The sequence below is a fragment of the Anolis carolinensis genome, chromosome 5, assembly GCF_035594765.1.
Source record: "Anolis carolinensis isolate JA03-04 chromosome 5, rAnoCar3.1.pri, whole genome shotgun sequence".
NCBI classification, from domain to species: Eukaryota; Metazoa; Chordata; class Lepidosauria; order Squamata; family Dactyloidae; genus Anolis; species Anolis carolinensis.
The window spans coordinates 201,352,886-201,373,100 of NC_085845.1; the positions used below are offsets into that span (position 1 = coordinate 201,352,886).

The window sequence follows — 20,215 nt, forward strand, 5'->3', positions numbered from 1 at the left end:
TGTGAGTAGATCAAAAGGTACGGTTCCAGCGGGTAGGTAACGGCGCTCCATGCAGTCATGCTGGCCACATGACTTTGGAGGTGTCTATGGACAAAGCCGGCTCTTTGGCTTAGAAATGGAGATGAACACAAACCCAATCCAGATTTGGACACGACTAGGCTTAATCAGGGATACCTTTACTTTTACTCGATATATTTTTAAGCACTGAATTCTGCAAGCCTGAATCCTCCTCCTCCTCCTCTCTTTCTCAATTTATTTCTATTTTAAGACACTAGGACACTGAACCAAAAGTCGTGATATCTCAAGGTCCAGATCTGTTTATTGTAAATGTCAGTGTCTTCACCATCCGCAGATATGCCGCTGCTTCTTTGTGGGGCATAAGTGATGCTCTTTCGGTTGTTGTTGTTGTTGTTGTTGTCTCTTCCACATTATCAAACTGTTGCACTTTGAAACACCGCTCCCAATTTAATCTGCTTCTATCGTGTCCTGGGAATTTGCAGTTTGGCAACCACAGATCCCAGGAATGTGTAGGGAAGAAGCCACAAGAGTGCAAGAATGGCACAACGTGGAAAGAGAGACTCGGAAGCAGTGAAAGCAAACTACTCCTGGTCGAAGAAGTGCTGAGCGAGCCACTCCCGGGTCCGCCGGGCTTTGCAGCGTGGGCACTCCTTCTGCCGGACCCAGGTCTCCCGTTGGGCCTTGGGCTTGTTCTCGGCCTTGTGGGACTTCCGGCTGGAGATGCTTCCGCCGCTGTGGTCCTGCTCCTCCTTCGCCCGGCTCCAGCGCTTCTTCTGGGAGGACTTCCGGGAGACTTCCGTTTCTGAGGAGATGCAGTCGGAGAAGGCCGGCGGGACGAGGCTGGAGGTGCAGGCCTTGATTCGCTTCCTTACGCAACGGCAGGAGCAAAGATCGTTGCTCTGCTGTCCACCAAAGAGCTTCTTGAAGAGGCTGCAGAAGGCCAAAGTGGCCTCGCACTCGCAACGGCATCCTGAGGGCCCGAGAGAGAGAGAGAGAGAGGGATTGAGAGAAAGAAGAGGCTGGGTTTTTGAGGGTATGATTTCAATTTCAAAGAAATAATGTACAAGAGTTGAATGAAAAGTAATGCCTCCACCTTCGTAACTCCTGGTCTGCGGCAGGTAGTGGCTTGTTCAGTAGACTCTCCTCTACAGTTACATTTGGCGGGAAGCCTTAGCATTGAACGGTTGTGTTGTTAAAGTGCAAAGTATGGAACCCTGCGCAGACTGGGAAGCCTTAGCATTGAATGGTTGTGTTGTTAAAGTGCCAAGTATAGAACCCTGCGCAGACGGGGAAGCCTTAGCATTGAATGGTTGTGTTGTTAAAGTGCCAAGTATAGAACCCTGCGCAGACAGGAAAGCCTTAGCATTGAACGGTTGTGTTGTTAAAGTGCCAAGTATGGAGCACTGCACAGAAGGGAAGCCTTAGCATTGAACGGTTGTGTTGTTAAAGTGCGAAGTATGGAACCCTGCGCAGACGGGGAAGCCTTAGCATTGAACGGTTGTGTTGTTAAAGTGCGAAGTATGGAACCCTGCGCAGACTGGGAAGCCTTAGCATTGAACGGTTGTGTTGTTAAAGTGTGAAGTATGGAACCCTGCGCAGACGGGGAAGCCTTAGCATTGAACGGTTGTGTTGTTAAAGTGCGAAGTATGGAACCCTGCGCAGACGGGGAAGCCTTAACATTGAACGGTTGTGTTGTTAAAGTGCGAAGTATGGAACCCTGCGCAGACGGGGAAGCCTTAGCATTGAACGGTGGTGTTGTTAAAGTGCGAAGTATGGAACCCTGCTCAGACAGGAAGCCTTAGCATTGAACGGTTGTGTTGTTAAAGCACGAAGTATGGAACCCTGCGCAGACAGGAAGCCTTAGCATTGAACGGTTGTGTTGTTAAAGTGCAAAGTATGGAACTCTGCATCAAATGGAACTGTAGAGGAGAGTCTCCTGAACAAGGCAGGACCTGCCGCAGACCAGGACTGCCATCTGTTGAGGAGTTACGAAGGTGGAAGCATTACTTTTCATTCAACCCTCGTGTAAGGTATCTGGAGATTCTTTTGTTGAGTTATTTCATCTACCATACGAACCACAGGTTCGGACGCTTGGTATGTCTGGCTTCCCAGAAGGCCAAATCAAGCACAGACAAGTAGAAGGCAAAAGCAGAAGGTTTATTTGCAATGGCCAGAGAGGATGTCAGCGGAGACTCTAAAATATTGACATACTCCAATTGTGAACACAGAGCATTTGTATTTCAACGTGTTGTTGAAGGCTTTCAGGATCAGAATCACTGGGTTGCTGTGAGTTTTCCGGGCTGTTTGGCCATGTTCCTGAAGCATTCTCTCCTGACGTTTCGCCCACATCTGTGGCAGGCATCCTCAGGAGAGAATGCTTCTGGAACATGGCCATACAGCCCGGAAAACTTACAGCAACCCATTTGTATTTCACTTCAACAGATTCAGAAGCAGAAGCGGCAGATCAAAAGACAACCTGGCAAAATGGCACGAACCAAAAGAATCCTCCATATTTAGCCCCTTGCGCTCCTTCTATTTTTATCAGTTTTATACTAATTTATGCAATGCTTTTGCTATGAAATTTAAAAAAAAATAAAGATTTTTACCTTTGTCAATTTTCTGGACGTTGCATGATATTGGTTTACTTATTTGTTTACAGTATTTTTTCCTGTAAATCTGTGTCGAGAATATAGAAAAAAACAACTCATTAATTTATACCACTTAGGGACGGCCAAACACAAAAATAGATTAACCAAGGGTGCATCTACACTGTGGAATTAATGTGGAGTATAGCACTGTCAATAATAATAATAATAATAACAGCAACAACAACAATAATAATTTGTAGAACTTGTGTGACAATTACCATCTACCTATTTATTTATTATTTATTTACAGTATTTATATTCCGCCCTTCTTTCTCACCCCGAAGGGGACTCAGGGCGGATTATAATGAACACATATATGGCAAACATTCAATGCCAACAGACAAACAACATACAGTAGACAGACTCAGAGGCATTTTTAACATTTTTTCCAGCTTCACGATTCCGGCCAGAGGGGGAGCTGTTGCTTCACCGTCCAGAAGTGGCTGTACTTCCTCATTCCTTTCCTCGTGTTTTGCTGGCAGTTTTATGGTGTTGTAAATTAGCCTCCCGCATAAAGCGTCCCTAAATTTCCCTAATTGACAGGTGCAACTGTCTTTCGGGACTGCATAGGTCAACAGCAAGCTGGGCTATTTAATGGTTGGGGGCTTAACCCGACCCGGGCTTCGAACTCATGACCTCTCGGTCAGTAGTGATTTATAGCAGCTGGTTACTAGCCAGCTGCGCCACAGCCCGGCCTATGACAAAAATCCGATGGGATCACAAGTCTGAAAAACTTACAGAAAATGAGCATGTAAAACTACTCTGGGACTTCCGAATCCAGAGTTTTGGAGCACAATACTACTGACCTCACAATTGTGGGGAAAAAACAAAGTATTTTTTAAAGAAACAAAATATTGTCAGTGTTGCAATCCCAGGTGAGTACTTGGAGCCCACTTAAAAGCTGCAATTGTGTCCCATAACATCATTCCTTGTACACCTGGTTCTTTGCTGCTCATCTCGAAGCCTCTGGGAAAAGCGAGTGTGTCTCTTTTTCACACTCTCACGGCACAGCTGCAGCTGTTCTGACCTAAGGAAAAACTCACATTCCCCCACAATCCTTTCAGAAGCAAACTCTGGCAGATTCTCATGGGAACAAATTTCACTTTCTCTAACATCTTGAGAACTACCAGGAAATTCACTATTTATTTATTTATTTATTTACAGCATTTATATTCCGCCCTTCTTTCTCACCCCCGAAGGGCACTCAGGGTGGATCACATTACACATATAAGGCAAACATTCAATACCTTTTAACATAGAACAAAGACAAACAAACATAGGCTCCGAGCGGGCCTCGAACTCATGACCACCTGGTCAGAGTGATTCATTGCAGCTGGTTGCAGCTGGCTTGGTCTCCAGCCTGCGCCACAGCCCGAGCCCAACTAACACATCACTAACACATCTCTCCATGCCACTTCCATCCCACAAACGTCCTCCTGAGACCCCACAAAATTCCCATCCTCATCCTCTGAAGCATCAGATTCTTTACAAACCATAATGATGGGAATACTATGGATGTAGCATATCTTGATTTCCGAAAGGCCTTTGACCAAGTCCCTCATTGTTGTAGCCCAGCCTGCACCTGAGCTGTCAGGTGAGCCTTGAGTCGGGCCTGTTCAGCCTGTGATTGTACCTGCACCTAACCTGGGTTGGGGCCTAGGATTCCCATGTAGACAGATGAGGCTGCTGTTCCTGGAAAGCCAGAGTTAGATGAGGCTGCTATTCCTGAGGATTCTGGGAGCAGGCATACAATGGTTTCAAGCAGGCAGCTTGAACCGTATTCCTTGGGAGAGCCAAGGTTGAGTTATCCCTTGGCAGATGGGCATTCCAGTTGTGATAAGAGTAATGAGGTTGACAGAAAGAGAGCGACATGTCAACAGAGGCAAGAAAGGGAGGTTTTGAGAAGGAGCAGATGTTTGCTAATGACAAAGAGTTTTGAGCAAACTTCCCACGGAAAGAGGCCTTGATTTCAGCTTTAAGAGGAACCGCTTCTGAGAGAGATTTTCAGAGGTGGTAACTTTGCTCATCGAGAGTGTTGTTCCTGTTTCATGGACTCTTGTTTCATTCTTCATGGAATCTTCTTTCATGTTACCTGTGGACTTTCATGCCAAGTTCCTGTAGCCTTGTATCTTGAGTTTTGTTCCAGTCTTGTTCTTGCTCCTGGGGATTTTGGATTATCAAGACATTGTTCATGAACACTTTGCAGTTTGGATCTCTTGTTCCAGTCAAAGGTCCTGTTATTTGTTCCAGTTTTGATCCTGTTCCTTGAACTAATTTTGATACCTTGTTGAAGTTTAGTCTTGTGTTCAATTTTCATGGACCCTTGCTTCAAGATTCTCAAATCAAAGTTCAAAGTCAATGAAACAATGTTTTAGTCTACCAGGTACAAGATACTTGAGAATCTTGAAGCAAGGGTCCATGAAAATCAAACACAAGAATAAACTTCAACAAGGTATCAAAATTAGTACAAGGAACAGAATCAAAACTCCCTGTCGGCCCTCGTCACCCCCAGTCCCTTCAAGGATACCGTCCACCCATCTCGCCCTTGGTCGGCCTCTCTTCCTTTTTCCTTCCATTTTCCTCAGCATCATGATCTTCTCCAAGCTTTCCTGTCTTCTCATGATGTGGCCAAAATACTTCAACTTTGCCTCCAATATCCTTCCCTCCAGTGAGCAGCCATTGGGCATGATTTCCTGGAGGATGGACTGGTTGGGTCTTCTTGCCAAGGTCCAAGGCACTCTCAGGATTTTCCTCCAGCACCAGAGTCCAAAAGCGTCTCTCTTCCTTCGCTCAGCCTTCCTTATGGTCCAGCTCTTGCATCCATAGGTCACTATGGGGAAGACCATGGCTTTCACTATGTGGACCTTCGTTGCCAGTGTGATGTCTCTGCTTTTCAGTATTTTGTCAACGTTGGCCATTGCTCTCCTCCCAAGAAGTAAACGTCTTCTGATTTCCTGGCTGCAGTCTGCATCTGCAGTGATCTTCGCGCCTAGAAATATAAAGTCTGTCGCTGCCTCCACGTTTTCTCCTTCTATTTGCCAGTTGTCAATCGGTTTGTTGCCATGATCTTGGTTTTCTTGACGTTTAACTGAAGCCCGGCTTTTCACTTTCTTCTTTCACTTTGGTGATAAGGCTCCTCAGCTCCTCCTCGCTTTCAGCCATCAGAGTGGTATCATCTGCATACCTAAGGTTGTTGATGTTTCTTCCAGAAATTTTAACTCCGGCCTTGGATTCCTCAAGCCCCACATGTTCTGCATACAAGTTGAATAGGGAGGGTGAGAGTATGCAGCCTTGCCGTACTCCTTTCCCAATCTTGAACCCGTCTCCTGTTCCGTGGTCTCTTCTTACTGTGGCTGCTTGGTCTTTGTACAGATTTCTCAGGAGCCAGACAAGATGACTTGGTATCCCCAGACCACCAAGAACATGCCACAGTTTGTTATGGTCCACACAGTGGAAGGCTTTAGAGTAGTCAATAAAGCAGAAGGAGATGTTTTTCTGAAACTCCCTGCCTACCTCCATTATCCAGCATCTGGATATTGGCAATTTGGTCTCTGGTTCCTCTGCCTTTTCTGAACCCAGCTTGGACATCTGGCAACTCTCGCTCCATGTATTGCTGGAGTCTGCCTTGCAGGATCTTGAGCAATTGTCTCACTAAATTCCAAATAATAACATCTATAACAGGGGTCCCCAAACTAAGGCCCGGGGGCCGGATGCGGCCCTCTGAGGTCATTTACCTGGCCCCTGCCCTCAGTTTTATAATATAATATATTGTATATACATATAATATTGATAATAACATTATAATGTAATACAATATAACACTAATAATGATACCATATAATAATTTTAATTATATATTCTATATTACATATAATATTACTAATAATATTACAGTATAGTGGTATAGTTCAATATAGTAATATATAATGCTAATATTGTGCTATGCTAATAATATAATATATTGTATGTACATATAATTTGTAAACCACTTCTCACCCTTAGGGGTGAGAAGGGTGTGATACAAATGTAGTAAATAAATGCAGTAAATAAATAATAAATAAATACATTTTAGACTTAGGCTCGCCCAAAGTCTGAAATGACTTGAAGGCACAAAACAACAACAAGAACAACAACAACAACAACAATCCTAATTAACTTGACTATCTCATTGGCCAGAAGCAGGACCACAATTCCCTTTGAAATCCTGATAAATGTATGTTGGTTAAAATTGTTTTTATAGTTAAATATTGTATTGTTCTTTCATTGTTGTTGTTGTTTTTGCACTACAAATAAGACATGTGCAGTGTGCATAGGAATTTGTTTGTATTTTTTTTTTCAAATGATAATCCGGCCCCTCAACAGTCTGAAGGATTGTGGACCGGCCCTCGGATTAAAAAGTTTGAGGACCCCTGATCTATAACAACAACAGTAACCCCTCTTCCTTTTTCCTTCCATTTTCCCCAGCATCATGATCTTCTCCAAGCTCTCCTGTTGTAGTTGGGCCAGGCTTACCATTTCGAAGCCGATGTAGATCATCCTCACAAGAGTAGCCACCAGGCAGTAATAGAGCATGAGTTCCCCCGTCCACCAGCACAGGCCCTCCTCATCCATCTCCTCGGCCTTGTAATCCACGAACTCTTCCTGGGGCACCGGGGAGGCCTCTACCATGGGGATGGGCGCAATGCAGCCCGGGTTCGAATTGTGCCACCAGGAGTAGAAGACCGGGAACGCCATCCGGACGAAGGAACGGGATCAAAAACAGCCAAACGTTCACAGAAGAAAGGCAATGTCCGCCCAGCCGGCATCCTCGCCACTTCAGGGTTGGCAACGGGTTTTTCCTGGAAGAATTAGAACCCGCTTCTCGCATCATAATAGGAACTATGGGAACAAGGCCAAGACCCCTTTTAACCACATCATGGCTGTGTATCCTTGGTTAAAACACGATGGATCTTATATTTTGCTTTTTTTAAAAAAAATTAGTAGTATTACATTTTGCATTTGTATTTTAATTTTGAGTAAAATTACTATTATGATGATGATATGGCCAAAGGCTAATCAATAAAGTTTGTTGTTATTGTTGTTGTTGCATTTTGCATGTGTATTTTAATTTTGAGTAAAATTACTATTATGATGATGATATGGCCAAAGGCTAATCCATAAAGTTTGTTGTTGTTGCATTTTGCATGTGTATTTTAATTTTGAGTAAAAATACTATTATTATGATGATATGGCCAAAGGCTAATCCATAAAGTTGGTTGTTGTTGCATTTTGCATGTGTATTTTAATTTTGAGTAAAATTACTATTATGATGATGATATGGCCAAAGGCTAATCCATAAAGTTTGTTGTTGTTGCATTTTGCATGAGTATTTTAATTTTGAGTAAAATTACTATTATGATGATGATATGGCCAAAGGCTAATCCATAAAGTTTGTTGTTGTTGCATTTTGCATGTGTATTTTAATTTTGAGTAAAATTACTATTATGATGATGATATGGCCAAAGGCTAATCCATAAAGTTGGTTGTTGTTGCATTTTGCATGTGTATTTTAATTTTGAGTAAAATTACTATTATGATGATGATATGGCCAAAGGCTAATCCATAAAGTTTGTTGTTGTTGCATTTTGCATGTGTATTTTAATTTTGAGTAAAAATACTATTATTATGATGATATGGCCAAAGGCTAATCCATAAAGTTGGTTGTTGTTGCATTTTGCATGTGTATTTTAATTTTGAGTAAAATTACTATTATGATGATGATATGGCCAAAGGCTAATCCATAAAGTTTGTTGTTGTTGCATTTTGCATGAGTATTTTAATTTTGAGTAAAATTACTATTATGATGATGATATGGCCAAAGGCTAATCCATAAAGTTTGTTGTTGTTGCATTTTGCATGTGTATTTTAATTTTGAGTAAAATTACTATTATGATGATGATATGGCCAAAGGCTAATCCATAAAGTTGGTTGTTGTTGCATTTTGCATGTGTATTTTAATTTTAAGTAAAATTACTATTATGATGATGATATGGCCAAAGGCTAATCCATAAAGTTTGTTGTTGTTGCATTTTGCATGTGTATTTTAATTTTGAGTAAAATTACTGTTATTATTATAATATGGCCAAAGGCTAATTAATAAAGTTTGTTGTTGTTGTTGTTGTTGCATTTTGCATGTGTATTTTAATTTTGAGTAAAAATACTATTATTATTATGATATGGCCAAAGGCTAATCCATAAAGTTTGTTGTTGTTGCATTTTGCATGTGTATTTTAATTTTGGGTAAAATTACTATTATTCTTGCATTTCGCATTTGTATTTTAATTTTGAGTAAAAATACTATTATTATTATGATATGGCCAAAGGCTAATCAATAAAGTTTGTTGTTGTTGTTGCATTTTGCATTTGCATTTTAATTTTGGGTAAAATTACGATTATTGTTATTATTGTATTTTGCATATATATTTTTATTTTGGGTAAAATTATTATTATTGCATTTGTATCTTGGGTAATATTATTATTATTATTATTGCATTTTGCATATGTATTTTAATTTTGGATAAAATTATTATTATTGCATTTGTGTTTTGGTTACAACTACTAATAATATTGCATTTTGCATTTGTATTTTAATTTTGGGTAAAATGAGCATTATTATTGCATTTTGCATTTTTATTTAAATTTAGGATAAAATGACTCTTATTATTGCATTTTGTATTTACATTTTGGGTAAAATTATTATTATTATTATTGCATTTGTATTTTGAGTAAAACTGTTATTATTGTATTTTGCATTTGTATTTTAATTTTGGGTAAAACTGTTATTATTATTATTATTGCATTTTGCATTTTTATTTAAATCTTGGATAAAATTACTCCAATTATTGCATTTGTATTTAAATTTTGGGTAAAATTATTATTATTATCATTACATTTTGCATTTTAATTTTGAGCAAAGTTACTATTATTATTATTGCATTTGCATTTTTAAAAAAATTTCAGATAAAATTGCTATTATTATTATTGCATTTTGCATTTGTATTTTAATTTTGAGTAAAGTGATTGTCCTTATTAATGCATTTTGTATTTTAATTTTGGATAAAATGGCTATTATTTTAATTAGTAGTAGTATTATTGCATTTGCAGTAGTAGTAGTATTTGTCACGACCCAGGCTGCAGAGCACCAATAACCATACACAGAGGCCAGAATCTAACTAATATCTTTATTAAGGAAATATATAAAGTTAATAAAAGCAAGTGTATGAAATAGTCCAGAAGTAGACCTTTCAGGAAAGGTCAAAATTAGTCCAAAGAAACAATGTCCAATATGAAATATTAAGGTCCAAAGTTGTAATCCAATAACCGAAACACTCACTTGCCAAGCAAGTGAGGGGAGATGACAAGGTCCTTTAGTCCATGAACTTGAGCAAGGCTAGGAAATAACTTGATTCTTGGAACACAAGGCTTGGTACAGGGCAACAAGGAAACGAGGAGCAAGAACAAGATCCGTGGAATTACTTGGCAAAATCCGGAAAACAAGGCAAGGCTGAGTCCTGGAAAACAAGGCAAGGTCCGTGGAGGTAAACAAGGCTGGAAACGGGAACGAAGGCTTGGAAACGGGAGCGAAGGCTTGGAATCAGGAACAAGGCTTGAAACAGGAACGAGGCTTGGAAACGGAGCGCGCTGTCCACACACAACTTACTCCAGTAGCTGACGAATTGACTCCGCAAGATCCCTTTGAGGCCAAAACACCTAAATAGGGTCTAGTTTTCCCACCAAAGAGCAGTTCTCTGGGGAACCAGAAACGAAAGTTAATCTCTGAGTCCAGATGCATGACTCCTTAAAGTTTCCCATGGAAAGCAGGCTTAATCAGCTGAATTCTTAGCAGCTATCCTAGCACTCCTGCGAGACGCTGCTTGAACTCCCCTCTGTTGTTTACAAAACTCGTGGCGAGAAAACACAGGAGATTTAGGCTCAGGGCTTGTTTGACAGACTTCTGGAAGACAAATCTCTTGCAGGTGCAAGGTTCCCAAATCTGGCTGGGAAGGTTCCAATTCTGACTGAGACGGTGAAAAACCCAAGTTCTCCTCTTCATCTGGCACTACAGTACCAGAAACGGGACTACATGGCCCATGACTCATCACAGTATTGCATTTTGCATATTCATTTCAATTTTGGATAAAATTACTATTATTTTAAGTAGTAGTATCATTGCATTTGCAGTAGTAGTAGTAGTAGCATTGCATTTTGCATATTCATTTCAATTTTGGATAAAATTACTATTATTTTAAGTAGTAGTATCATTGCATTTGCAGTAGTAGTAGTAGTAGCATTGCATTTTGCATATTCATTTCAATTTTGGATAAAATTACTATTATTTTAATTAGTAGTAGTATTGCATTTGCAGTAGTAGTAGTAGTAGTAGCATTGCATTTTGCATATTCATTTCAATTTTGGATAAAATTACTATTATTTTAATTATTACTATTATTATTGCATTTTGCATTGGTATCATTATTGCATTTCTATTTTAATGAGGTTAACATTAAAGTCCTAAACAAAAGATGCATCATTACCATTATTATTATTATTATTATTATTATTATTATTATTATTATTATTATTATTATTATAAATAGTAGTATTGTATATTTATATCCCAGCTTTTCTCTCCCTGATTCAAAGGGAGGTTCCCGCCAAAATTTTAGATCTCCCTGAAGGGCGGAGCTAAGAGGGGAGACGCGATCCAATAGGAGCACAAGCTCGAGAGCGGCAGCCAATCCTCTCATCCCTTTCTCCGTCGCCGTGGCAACAATCCCCGCCCCGGTCTCCTTCTGACGTAACGGGTTACTTTTAAATAGTGCGCATGCGCCACCGGCAGAGGGAGCGCGAGGCCGTCGTGTTGTGCAAAACGGAGGAAACAGGTAATCGTCTTGACTGGATCCGCGCGGGACTGCGCATGCGTCCCTCTTTGTCTTTCTTCCCTCAGTCCAAGAAGAGGCACCGGCTGAACGGAGGTGAGGCCGGCCGGGTCTTGGGCACTCCTGCTGCTGCTAGACTCAGTTTCCCACAGGCCCAACGATGGCGGGCCCATTGCGAGGCGTGACGGGAAATGTAGTTCGGAGGTAAACAGGCCTCCCTATCACCCGTCAAGCCGAACAGAGCCACCCGAACTACATTTCCCGGCATGCCTCTCAATGAGCCAGGCATTGTGGAGCTGATGGGAAATTGAGTCCAGCAGCAGCATGGGCGCCCACAGACTTGTAGATCACTTTCTATGTACTTTACTAGAACTGGGATACAAATAATATTCCAAATAATTCATATATAATGTGTGTGTGTGTGTGTGTGTGTATATATATATATATATATATATAGTACTCATAATATGATATAATTTTATATAATACATATATATAATTTATAATAATTTATAAATATATAATATATTGTATATACATATAATATTGATAATATTATAATGGAATACAATACAGTAGAGTCTCACTTATCCAAGCTAAACGGGCCAGCAGAAGCTTGGATAAGCGAATAACTTGGATAATAAGGAGGGATTAAGGAAAAGCCTATTAAACATCAAATTAGGTTATGAGTTTACAAATTAAGCTCCAAAACATCATGTTATACAACAAATTTGACAGAAAAAGTAGTTCAATACACAGTAATGCTACATAGTAATTACTGTATTTACAAATTTAGCACCAAAATATCACGATATATTGAAAACATTGACTACAAAAATGCATTGGATAATCCAGAACGTTGGATAAGCGAATGTTGGATAAGTGAGACTCTACTGTATATATATATGTGTATATATTGTATGGTATGTATTACATGTAATATTACTAATAATATTGCAGTACAGTGGTCTAGTACAATATAGCAATGTATAATAATAATAATAGTAATAATAATAATAAGTTGATTTATACCTCGCCTCCATCTTCCCGGAAGGGGACTCGGGGCGGCTTACAGCAAAATCAAAATACAAGCGATGATAAAATATGAAACATCAAAGGACAACAACAAAAACCAATAATAAAATATACACAATAGGCGAAATAACACAACACAGAATTAAAACATCAAATTAAAAACAATGAGGTTGCAATAGTGGATAAGCAAGGTTTATTTATTTATTTCGTGTCAAAAGCATTGTACAACAAATACATTTCAAATAATGGGGAAAAAAAGAAAAAAGATAAGCAAGGTGCACATTATGAGTAACAAATTCGTAAATAGATAAAGTGCAATAGAATCATTTAAAGTCATATTAGGTAGGGATATATAATACTAATATTGTGCTAGGCTAATGATATAATATATTGTATATGTATATAATATTGATAATAATAATATTATGATGTAATACAATATACAGTAGAGTCTCACTTACCCAAGCCTTGCTTATCCAAGCTTCTGGATTATCCAAGCCATTTTTATAGTCAATGTTTTCAATATATCGTGATATTTTGATGCTAAATTCGTAAATACAGTAATTACTACATAGCATTACTGCGTATTGAACTACTTTTTCTGTCAGATTTGTTTAATAGGCTTTTCCTTAATCACTTCTTATTATCCAACATATTTGCTTATCCAACGTTCTGGCGGCCCGTTTATGTTGGATAAGTGAGACTCTACTGTATTAGTATTACTATATTATCAATATTATTATGTATTATTATATTGTTTTATAAGTACAGTAGAGTCTCACTTATCCAAGCTTCTGCTGGCCCGTTTAGCTTGGATAAGTGAGACTACAAAAATGGCTTGGATTATCCAGAGGCTTGGATAAGCGAGGCTTGGATAAGTGAGACTCTACTGATAATACAATATAATAATACATAATAATATTGTAATATAGTAATACTAATATATATAACTACTACTGGTAATATATAATCCTATATAATGAAGTACTATTTTATTATTGTATATTTATGTATTTTAAGTTGTAATGTTTTTGACTGTGACCTGCTGTGAGTCTCCGTATGGAGAGATAAAGCGGGATATATATAAATAAAAATGAATTATAGTATTCATATTATTTGTATTCTTTAAAAGGTATCCAGGTATATTAAAAGTACACATAATATAAATTATATATATGTACATGCACACTAGTCTCTCTCTATTAAATGATATAATGTAATATGTTAAATTATAGTCATGTAATTAAATTTTATGTATTATATTATGTACAGTAGAGTCTCACTTATCCAACATAAACGGGCCAGCAGAACGTTGGATAAGCGAATATGTTGGATAATAAGGAGGGATTAAGGAAAAGGCTATTAGACATCAAATTAGGTTATGATTTTACAAATTAAGCACCAAAACATCATGTTATACAACAAATTTGACAGAAAAAGTAGTTCAGTACGCAGTAATGCTATGTAGTAATTACTGTATTTATGACTTTAGCACTAAAATATCACGATGTATTGAAAACATTGACTACAAAAATGCGTTGGATAATCCAGAATGTTGGATAATCGAGTGTTGGATAAGTGAGACTCTACTGTAATATATTATATTAAATTTTATAACATAATATAATGTAATACATATAATATGTATCTGTTATTCCTGTTATTATATTCTCTAATCCAAATAAATTAAAAATGCATTTTGTATAGGTATGTGCATGATCGTGGTGGCACCATGGGTTAAATCTTTGTGCCGGCTGAACTGCTGACCTGAAGGTTACTGGTTCAAATCCGCGAGAAGGGGATTTGATTATTTACAGTATTTATATTCCGCCCTTCTCACCACGAAGGGGACTCAGGGCAGATCACAGAACACATATACGGCAAACATTCAATGCCATTAGACACAGACAGGTCAAACAACAGTAGAGATAGAGGTATATAGGTATTTCCCATCTTCGGCGTCCTGGAGGTTGTGCTCGATTCCGGCCGGGGAGGAGGGTGCTGTTGCTCTATCCTCTATGTCAAAGAGCCTTGTTCCACACTTCCTCCTTTTTTATGATCACCGGCATTTTTCTGGTATTTCCTTATGGTGCCATTAAAACACCTACCCACATTAAGCGGTACCTATTTATCTACTCACAGCTGTTTTTGATCTGCTCGGTGGGCAGTGAGCTGGGCTGAAGGTTGGGTGCTCTCCCCCCGACCTGGGCTTTGAACTGCCAACCTTTCTAGATGGTAAGCTTTATTGCAGCTGGTGGTTAACCTATCATATGAATAAAAATTCATAAAATAAATAAAATATTATTTATTATTTATTTACTACATTTATATCCCACTCTTCTCACCCCGAATGTACATACAATATATTATTAGCATAGCACAATATAAGCATTAAATTACTATATTGTACTATAGCATTATATGGTAATATTATTAGTAATATTACATTTAATATATAATATATAATTAATATTATTATATTGTATTATTAGTATAATATTGTATTACATTATAATATTATCAATATTATATGTATGTACAATATATTATATTATAAATATCAGATGTCTTCCTCTCTCCCCCCAGAACATCTATCCAACCATGCAGCGGGAGCAAAGCCCACCGGTTTCCCTTATTGACAGAACCATTAAGATGCGGAAAGAGACGGAGGAGAGGCGGGTGGTCTTGGCCTGGGGGCTCCTCAACCTCTCAGTCGCTGGCATGATTTACACCGAAATGTAAGTAGAATGTTATGGGCCTTTTCACATTACACAGTTGTAGTACTATGATTTTACTTTATTTATTTATTATTAGCAACATTTATATCCTGCCCTTCTCACCCTGAAGGGGACTCAGGGTGGCTTGCAAGTCATATGTACATACAATCTATATATATAAAATGATAAAGTTGTTTGCGCAGTGACTATAACAACAAAACTAAACATCCCAGAAATACGAAATTTGGCAACACAATGCAAAAGGCTTGCCTCCAGGTTACAACAACACAACCACACCACAAAACCACAATCCAGACCCACAAAACTCACAACAACGCATCATGCGATAACAACACAACTAAACGCCCCAGAAATACAAAACTTGGCAACACAATGCAAAAGCCTTGCCTTCCAGTTGTAACAACACAACCACACCACAAAACCACACAGGACCCACAAAACTCACAACAACGCATCGTGACTATAACAACACAACTAAACGCCCCAGAAATACGAAACTTGGCAACACAACGCAAAAGCCTTCCCTCCAGGTTGTAACAACACAACCACACCACAAAACCACAATCCAGACCCATAACACTCACAACAACGCATCGTGACTATAACAACACAACTAAACGCCCCAGAAATACGAAACTTGGCACACAACTAAACGCCCCAGAAATATAAAACTTAATAACACAACGCAAAAGCCTTGCCTCCCGGTTGTAACAACACAACCACACCACAAAACCACAATCCGGACCCACAAAACTCACAACAATGCATCGTGACTATAACAACACAACTAAACGCCCCAGAAATACGAAACTTGGCACACAACTAAACGCCCCAGAAATACAAAACTTGACAACACAACACAAAACCTTTTCTCCTGGTTGTAACAACACAACCACACCACAAAACCACAATCTGTACCCACAAAACTCACAACAACGCATCATGACTATAACACAACTAAACGCCCCAGAAATACAAAATTTGACAACACAACGCAAAAGCCTTGCCTCCCAGTTGTAAGAACACAACCACAACACAAAACCACAATCCGGACCCACAAAACTCACAACAATGCATAGTGACTATAACAACACAACTAAACGCCCCAAAAATACGAAACTTGGCAACACAACACAAAAGCATTCCCTCCCGATTGTAACAACACAACCACACCACAAAACCACAATCCGGACCCACAAAACTCACAACAATGCATAGTGACTATAACAACACAACTAAACGCCCCAGAAATACAAAACTTGGCATACAACTAAACGCCCCAGAAATACAAAACTTGACAACACAACACAAAAGCCTTGCCTCTCAGTTGTAACAACACAACCACACCACAAAACCACAATCCGGACCCACAATACTTACAACAACGCATTGTGACTATAACAAATACAAAATTTGACAACACAACTCATCCACCTCCCCAATCCCTACATTCACACTTGGCCTCCAAAAAAACAATTACAATAATAACAATGACAACAACAATAAGAATCAACACCATCACAGGCAAGAAACAGCCAGGCACTGAGGCTGAGAGGCCAGTCAGTGCTAAACTGGGCCTCCAAAAAACAATACAGTAGCATCTAACTTATCCAACTTTCATGACCACTACAACAACAATAATAAACACCTACACAGGCAAAACAAAAAAAAAGACTATTGTACCACAATAAAAATATAAACCGCACTCAGCAGAATCAGACATTACAATTAACAACAAACCAAAGACAACAGGGATCTCAAGCAATTATCAATCAACACAAAAATTGAAGAAGGTAACAGACTTCAAATACTACTACTAATGTGAGTATAAAGAAGGGTGGAGGTCACAGCATAAATACAACCTAATGTAGACTGACCAACACCACCAGACTCAGACACAGCAACGCGTGGCCAGGCACAGCTAGTATATTATATTATTCATATAGCACAATGTAAGCATTATATTACTATACTGTACTATAACACTATATTGTAATATTATTAGTAATATTACATGTAATATAAATATACCATTATAATAGTGTATTATTATTATATTGTATTATATTATAATATTAATATTATATACATATACAATCTATAAAAGAGTGATGGCATCACAGCAGCGGACAAAACAACAAAAGTAAACACCCCACAACCTCGAAAATTGACAGCACAACCCCTCATCCATGCCTCTAGGTTGATACAACAAAAAGAAAAGAAAAATAAAGTCCTAATTAGAGGGAGAGGAATAATTGGTTTTTATCCAATTGCTGCCAGTTAGAAGGCTAAGCTCCGCTCACTTGGTCTCCTAGCAACCCACTCAGCCCAGGGGACCCTTTACCTTAACTACCACCAATTCCTCAATACTTTATTTCCCATACCACCATACTTTGCCACAGCAACGCGTGGCCGGGCACAGCTAGTATATTATATTATTAGTATAGTATAATATGATTATACTATATAGCTCCCTCTTCCCCAAGACTTCCCCTCACATCTTGACTCATGGCCCTCATCATGTCTCCTCTCAGCCTTCTCTTCTGCAGGCTAAACATGCCCAGCTCTTTAAGCCGCTCCTCATAGGGCTTGTTCTCCAGACCCTTGAACATGTTAGTTGCCCTCCCGTGCATGAATTGTTCCTCAATTGTGAACCCAAATATATTGGTTTTGCCAATGAATTGAAGATGTCAGTTTATTTCCAGACTTATGATATATCTTATATATATATAAATGTTCTGACCGTTTCTAACTTACAGTAAACAGCAAAACTAAACACCCAAAACCCACGAAACTTGGCCACAAAAGACATGGTCATCCCCGCTGTGTTTAGACATCAAAAAAACAAGAAAAATAAAGTCCTAATTAGAGGGAGAGGAATAATTGTTTTTCCCCATTGCTGCCAGTTAGAAGGCTAAGCTCTGCTCACTTTGTCTCCTCGCAATCCACTCAGCCATTTAATGGTGCCCAGGGCCGCTTCAATCAGGCCTCTTCCACACTGCCTATAAAATACAGATTATCTGATTTGAACTGGATTATATGCAAAGGAAGGAGCGCCAGGCTTCAAAGCGGCTCTTTGATTGAGGGTGCTACTCCAGCTACTCCAGAAAACGACCAGGCTTTGAGGCTACAAGGCTATTCACTGTTATTCCACCTGGCCAACAAATGATTCCCATAAGCCACAGCAACGCGTGGTCGGGCAAAGCTAGTATATATATTCACTAGCTGTGCCCGGCCACGCATTGCTGTGGCGTTGTCTGGTGGTGTTGGTGAGAAATTGTTGAGGTAGTGCTGGTATTGAATGTCTGTTGTATGGTTGTCTTTATGTTTAGTATGCACACTGAAGTGGATTATATGGCAGTGTGGACTCAAGATAATCCAGTTCAAAGCAGATAATATAAGATTCTAAATGGGTTATATAGCTGTGTGGAAGGGCCTTGAGTCTACACTGCCATATAATCCAGTTAAAATCTGATAATCTGTGGAAGAGGCCTAAGTGAGGCCTAACTGTGCCTGTCCCCTGGGCTGAGTAGGTTGCTAGGAGACCAAGTGGGCAGAGCTTAGCCTTCAAACTGGCAGCAATTGGATAAAAACTATTATTCCTCTCTCTGTAATTAGGACTTCATTTTTCTTTTCTTTTTGTTGTATCAACCTAGAGCCATGAATGATGGGTTGTGTTGTCAAATTTCGAGGTTGGGGGGCCTGTAGTTTTGTTGTTTGGTCCGCTGCCCTGATACCATCACTCTTTTATATATATATATATATATATATATATATATATATAGATAGAAACATAACTTCCATGTCAAAAGTAATTGTCTCGATCTTCAAGAAGAGGGATAAAAAGAGGACCCATACAATTACCGTCCAACCAACCTGACATCAAAACCAGGAAAGCCTCTGGAGATCACGAAGGAGACAATCTGCAATCACTTAGAAAGGAATGCTGTGATTACTCAAAGTCAGCATGGATTATAGGGAGAGTTTCCACAAATTCCTTAGTGCTTCATAAATAGAGCGGCAAGGTGTTGCTTCTGCATAAAAGCACTGTTCCGGTAGGATTGATGAGCATTGAATGGATGCAAAGAGAGTGCAGGGTGGAAGACTTACCTTTTACAGACCAGATTTAGAGGCAAATGTCTCTGGGATCATGGGTTAATCATTCAACTGAATCATGAAGTTCATCTTGAGGATATTATTGTTTGCCCATGATATAATTCAGACTGTATATTGTGAGTGACTGAGAAGTAGGTGATATTTCCATTTTCCGATGCTTCATCCTCTTTCTAGGTCTGGAAAACTAATCAGTTCATATTACAACATTTCATGCTGGCCGCTCTGGTATATTGGTAAGTACCTTGATTTTGTTCTACTTTGGAGCCTCAAGACACTCAAGACTAATTTAAAAACCCAAATTTGCCAAAATTATATAGCTTTTATGAGTAGGTAGCCTCTGGCTTTAATTTTCCTGAGTTTTAAGATACAGTGCAACCTCCATATCCGTGGAGGAATACATTTTTGGAAGCATACAAGAAGCATTAATAGTAAATCCTATTGAAATTAATGATTTCAGGCAGAAGTAGAAGATAGGATTGTGTTTTAGGACTTAGGAAATATCTATTTTAGACAGAATGCTTGCCTTGGTATAGCTACACACTCCAGTGTAATTCAATGCTCAGCTTCCATTTGAAGAAGGCCACAGAATTTTCTTGGAGGGTGCTGAAAATTCCTTTTAATAATAATAATAATAAAACTTTATTTATACCCCGCCACCATCTCTCCGCGGGGACTCGGGGCGGCTTACATGGGGCAGAGGCCCAAACAACACAGGACAAAATATAGGCAACATAATACAAAT

The 20,215-nt window shown here is 39.0% G+C and overlaps 2 protein-coding genes across 5 annotated transcripts in view; one reads left to right on the forward strand and one right to left on the reverse strand.

Annotated features, from left to right (window-relative positions):
- Positions 1 to 301: 301 nt before the first annotated feature.
- On the reverse strand, positions 302 to 7,519 carry LOC134299686 (uncharacterized). The gene is made up of 3 exons (XM_062983346.1): positions 7,179 to 7,519; positions 2,625 to 2,694; positions 302 to 988 (listed from the first exon to the last, which is right to left on the reverse strand). The coding sequence occupies exons 1-3, from the start codon at positions 7,398 to 7,400 to the stop codon at positions 600 to 602; spliced, it is 681 nt and encodes a 226-aa protein (XP_062839416.1). The 5' UTR covers positions 7,401 to 7,519; the 3' UTR covers positions 302 to 599.
- A 3,963-nt stretch (positions 7,520 to 11,482) lies between these two features.
- Positions 11,483 to 20,215, forward strand: part of tmem209 (transmembrane protein 209) — a 32,926-nt gene continuing 24,193 nt past the window's right edge. Inside the window, exons 1-4 of one of the 4 annotated variants that reach the window (XM_062983350.1) lie at positions 11,531 to 11,587; positions 14,762 to 14,854; positions 15,206 to 15,357; positions 19,648 to 19,706. In XM_062983350.1, the coding sequence (XP_062839420.1) occupies positions 14,852 to 14,854; positions 15,206 to 15,357; positions 19,648 to 19,706 (214 nt within the window). In that variant the 5' untranslated portion in view covers positions 11,531 to 11,587; positions 14,762 to 14,851. Of the gene's footprint in view, positions 11,681 to 14,761; positions 14,855 to 15,205; positions 15,358 to 19,647; positions 19,707 to 20,215 lie in introns of all 4 variants that reach the window. The other 3 variants (XM_062983351.1, XM_062983352.1, XM_062983353.1) reach the window with 3 other exon arrangements.